The sequence below is a fragment of the Camelus ferus genome, chromosome 18 (assembly GCF_009834535.1).
Source record: "Camelus ferus isolate YT-003-E chromosome 18, BCGSAC_Cfer_1.0, whole genome shotgun sequence".
Taxonomy (NCBI): Eukaryota; Metazoa; Chordata; class Mammalia; order Artiodactyla; family Camelidae; genus Camelus; species Camelus ferus.
This window is the reverse complement of record NC_045713.1, coordinates 28908553-28913796: the sequence shown is the minus strand read 5'-3', so window position 1 is coordinate 28913796 and position 5244 is coordinate 28908553. Positions and strand designations below refer to the sequence as shown.

At 49.0% G+C, this 5244-nt stretch overlaps 1 protein-coding gene across 1 annotated transcript; it reads left to right on the top strand.

Moving 5' to 3' along the window:
* The first annotated feature begins 368 nt into the window (after positions 1-368).
* On the top strand, positions 369-5004 carry RMI2 (RecQ mediated genome instability 2). The gene is made up of 2 exons (XM_032460790.1): positions 369-700; positions 3848-5004. Exons 1-2 carry the CDS (start codon positions 385-387, stop codon positions 3994-3996), a joined length of 465 nt encoding a protein of 154 aa, XP_032316681.1. The 5' UTR covers positions 369-384; the 3' UTR covers positions 3997-5004.
* The last annotated feature ends 240 nt before the right edge of the window (positions 5005-5244 follow it).

Below are 5244 nucleotides of genomic sequence, written 5' to 3'. Positions count from 1 at the left end.
CAATACTACTATTCATTTCAGTATTTTCTAGTATTTATCAGCTTCAGAGAACCGTACTATGCAAGATGATGTAAAGATGAATACTCACATTCTCCAGGTGATTTGCGTGCACGCCAAATTTTGAGGTGCGTGGAAACGGAGTTCGTTACCTCCCTCCTTCATTTGTTCTCTTTTAATTCATTTCATCCATTCATTCCTAGCTTGGGGGCGTTTATTTACTTTACGTACGCATGCGCACTCCTAGAGAATGGGAGGGGCCGCTCTCTTCAGCGGTCCCGCCTCCCGACGCTGACCATTGGCCGGCTCCGCCAGCGCGTCCCTGATTGGTGGTCGCAGGCCGAGCCTCGCCGATCAAAGTTGGCGGGAAAGGGACTGCCGGGCAGAATGGCGGCGGCGGCGGCGGCTGCATCTCCCGCGGACTCGATTTCCGGCGGCGGCCCTGCGGCCGTAAGGCTCCCGCGGTCGCCGCCGCTCAAGGTGCTGGCGGAGCAGCTGCGGCGCTACGCGGAGGGCAGCCCGGGCTCGTGGCAGCTGTCGCGGGCGGCCGCGGGCCGTGGGCCGCTGGAGCTGACGGCCGTGTGGATGCAGGGCACGGTGGTGGCGGCGGGCAGCGGCGAGGCGCGGCTGCGGGATCCTAGCGGGGCCTTCTCCGTGCGCGGCCTAGAGCGCGTGCCGCGTGGGCGGCCCTGCCTCGTCCCAGGTAACGGCCAGATTCAAACCCGAGGCAGACCCTCGGTTTGTACCGCCCGAGGGCGGGGCCTGGCAGTCCCACCTCCCGGTCTTTGCCCAGCTGGCCCCCCGCCTGGATACCCTTCCTTCCTGTCCCCTCTCCAGTCAAGCGCCACCCAAGATGATCCGATGATAAGCATTACCTGCAGCCGTTCGAAATACACAGATTCCTACCACCACCAGCCCTCCCAGATGGAATCTCCTGGGAAGGGACCACCAACTTCTGTATTTGTAACAAACCCCCGTCCCCACGGGTGACTTTTTCCCCCATCGAGTTTTGGAAAATACTGTGGGAAATTTTTGTTCATTCTTACCGTCTGGATTCAAATATACCTTCCTTAGAGGAGCTCTCCCTGATCCCCAGGAATGGGGAGCCCTGCTGTACCCCTCTTTCATGGAATTGCCTTAGGCTGTAGTTCATTCCTGTTTCCTTTTAAAACAATTGTGTTCAGACTTGAGCCTGTATCAGACTTACCCTAAGGGCTGGTTAAAACTCACACTGCTGGGCCACAGCCTCAAAGTTTCTGTCTGTTTGTCTGGGTGGGGCTGAGAATTTGCATCTCTAACCAGCTTCCAGGTGCTGCTGGTGCTGCTGGCCTGGAGGCCACACTTTGAGAAGCCCTGGGCCTTACTGCAGCAGGGTGGGGACTGTGTCTTTCTGACAACTATTCTTAGGGTTAGGTTGAATTCCTGGCACTGGCTCCATCCGGCTGAGCTCCGTGGAGCGCTTTTCTTAACCTTTCTGGACCTCTCCTGCCTCTTTCTGAAGGGACCAATAATTCCTGCCTGTGGTGTGGATTCAATGCATTTTTTAAAAAATAGCTTTAACACAGCTCCTGGCTCACAGTGAGGGTTCCAAAATTTGTGACTTTTGTTTTTAACTATGCAATGCTCCTGCTCCCTTCTCACCCCACCCTTGCCCCATCCTTTCAGCCTCCCTCTGTCTGCCCTCCATTGCAATGTTAGTCTACCACAAAGTCTGCAAACTACAGGCTGCCAGCCCTTTTTCCATGGCTCGTGAGCTAAAAATGTTTTTTACATTTTCAAATGGTTGAAAAAAAATCAAGACAATTTCATGACATGTGAAAATTTTATGGTGGGAGGATATCGCTCAGTAGTAGAGTGTGCTCAGCATGCACGAGGTCCTGGGTTTAGTCCCCAGTACCTCCATTAAAATCGATAAAATCAATAAATACCCAATTACCTAATACCTAAAACCTAATTACCTTCCCCCTCCATAAAAATGATTTTTTAAGGAAGTTTATGAAATTCAATATCAGTGTCCATAAGTAGTTTTATTGGAACATGGTCATTTAGGTACTGTCTAGGGCTGTTTCCCACTACAGCCAGACTTGAATAGTTGAGACAGAAACCCCATGGCCTGCAAAGCCTAAAGTATTTAGTCTCTGGCCCTTTACAGAAAAAGTTTGCCGACCCTTGGCATAGATGTGGTCCCTTGCTGTTTGGGATCTCACCCCCCAGACAGTGCTCTTAGAAGGCAGGCTGTGGGGAGGGGGGAGCTCCCATATGGTTGGCACCAGTAGGTATCCTTAGTGGGCATTCTGTGTTGGTGAACCCATCTGATTCACCCACTGGCCTGAATGCCTGCAGGCTGGGGTCTTTTGCCATTTCTTCTTGCTGCTTAATACCAAGGTCTGACTGACAAATTGGTTACTGCCTTCAGGTAGGGAGGCAGAATAGTAAGCAGGCCACTAAAACAAAATAATGTCGTAGGCTTGGGCTTGAACACAGGGAGCCTTGGGCGCAGAAGAGGGACAAATGATCCAGGCCTGCTGGGTCAGAGGGTGAAGGCCTGATGGAAGGGAGGGGCGTGGTGGGGAAGGAGAAGGGGAGACAGTGGAGAGGGGAGGGTGTGGGTAAAATGAACAGGACTAGTAACCAGACTGTCTAATCTCAGGAGGAAAGAGCTCAGGCCTTTGAGTTCATCTGTCTAGTTGTGTTATGCGCCATCGTGTGTGTGGATTTCCTGTGTGTGGATTTCGTGTGGATCTCCTGTTTACCGCTCCTGCTGGGATCTCCGTGGGCTTGTTCTTCCTTTCCTGGGTCTTCAGTCATTTTCTGAGGGTTCCATCTCCACCAGCAGGTTAGGGCCATTCACTGGGTGTGGCATGTGTATTTTTAGACCTAGCCTCACTGAGGAACCCCATGTTACTTGCCCAGGTAGAATGTAGAGATGGGTTCAGGAAAACCTAAGTACATGGTGCCAGACATTGAAGACCAGAGGGTATGGTGTCGTCTGGCCTGGCTTCCTTCAGTCAGTGCCCCAGGGCCCAAGGGCAAACCCAGCCTTGCTGTTGGAAGCAGTATGATTAAAGTAGCCTCACAGGGGCATGCAGTGGGGGCTGGCAGCGTGCCTACTCTTCCTGCTGTGTTTGGGGTTTTTTACACAATTGAGTTTTGTGTGGTTAAGACTGGCCAAGTTTTGCTTTCAAGGAGAGCCACTTCCCTAAGGGAATGGGAAGAGAGTCGTGGTTAATATGTCATTAGATCATTGTGATGGCAGCCTGCCCTCTTGTTGATTTGCTTGCGTGTGCCCAGCTGGTGGCAAGAGGTGGCAGGGATCCGTCCCAGGCAGTTGGAACAGCAGGGTGGCATAGGGCAGCTCCCGCCTGCCCAGCTCTTTTGGCAACATGAAGGGAAAATTGGATTTGCTTTGGGGCTGTCAGGGTGTTGTCTTTGCAGGAAGAGGACCAGTCCTGTGCACAGAAACCAGTCACAGACACTGACATTGAGCAAGGAACAAAAAGAGAAAAGCTGGGGTTTTCTGGCCCTGTCTTAGAGCAGTCTGTCTAATTACAAACTCATCCTTTGATGTGAGAGTCTCTTCCATTCCTTGGACATGTAGCTTTGTACAGCAGCCTGTGGTGATTTTGTTCTAACATTTTAACACCAGAAACCAAAGAAGATGCAGAGGTCATCCTCCAGGTTCAATGTGGAACTCACTTGGCATTTTGATATCTACTCTCCACATTTTTCAGTCTCCAGTTTGCCTCTCTGATAAAGTTCAGCCCTCTCAAGGACTGCGTTCTGTTTTGTTTTTTTTGTTTTTATTTTCTCTATCAATGTGAACTTTACTACTGGGCTTTTCTTCTTCTAGGAAAGTATGTGATGGTGATGGGAGTGATTCAGGCCTGCAGCCCTGAGCCATGCCTCCAGGCTGTGAAGATGACAGACCTCTCCGATAACCCTCTCCATGAAAGCATGTGGGAACTGGAAGTGGAAGATCTACACAGGAATATTCCTTAGATGATGTTGGAGCCCTCGATAAAAACAACCAACATTCTGAAGCAACTTAGGTTCTTATACCCTGTGGATTTCATGGACATTACTCAATATATATTTCTCAAAAGTTGATTAGAGAGCTTTGCTCCAAGGAGCCCTGATGTAGGATTTCTAAATGCTGGGACCCTCCAGTGAACTCAGCGCCTGCCGCCCCTTGCTTTGACTATTTGCTGATGAAAAGCAGATGTTTCGTTTTGCTCTCTCTTTCTCCTCCCCACACACTCCCTCCGTTTTTTTGTTCTTTGTTTTTTGTTTTATGTGTGTTAATTCCCTTTCTAAAGCACACAGAAATCTCACGTTGCATTTTCCAGGTTTGACAAGTGATGATACTTTTTCCGTTACTACCGTGACCCTATTTTACGATGCAAAATTTGTATCTCAGTCATTGCCCACAGAGATTAAAATGTGGTTATGGGCAGGAAAACAGACTGTGTGAAAAAGGAATGATCTCATGGCTCGAGTCTTCTCCATCAACAACTTCCAAATTATTCAGTTTGCAAGCCGAATGGCATCTTCTAACTGCAGGCACAGCGCCTCTCAGAGACAGCCCCCTTTCTGTTTCAGACGCCACTCAGCCCTTGAAGGTCCATTTCCCGCTGAAATGGACATGCCCGCCGTTCCCTTCTTCCTTCACTTGGGGATGTTGAAACACTTCCAGAATTTCTCGTTGAAACTAAAAATCAAGATGAATAACGGCTTCTAGGCATTAATTAAACTTCTGTCTCATCACTCGTGTTAAGACACTGCAAGGGAGCGACCTCCAGAATCAGTTTGTACGTTGTTTTTGGCACAGAATGCTGTCTAGCTGTGATTGCACTGAATGTGGGGCCGCTGCTCCCTGCTTCTTACCTAACCTTCATTTTTCCTTAGATTGTAAATCTCAGGTGGGGGTCAGGTTAGGTTCCTGATCGCTGGAGAGTTTTGCTAGATTACTGATCTCTACCACTAATAAATTGTTTTATTGATCTCTACTACTAACTAATTGTTAATTGTTTTATGCTGTGTTTTAAAAAAAAATCAGATTTTATTTTTTTAGACAGCTCAGATTTATAGGAAAAAAAAAGAGCAGGAGGTATGGAGTTCGGATACAGGATAGGCGCCCTCCCTCAGTTTCCTCTGTTATTAACATCTCGCCTTGCTGTGGTACATTTGTTACAATTGATGACCCAGCAGCACTGATACATTGGTAACTAAAGTCCATAGTTTACCTTA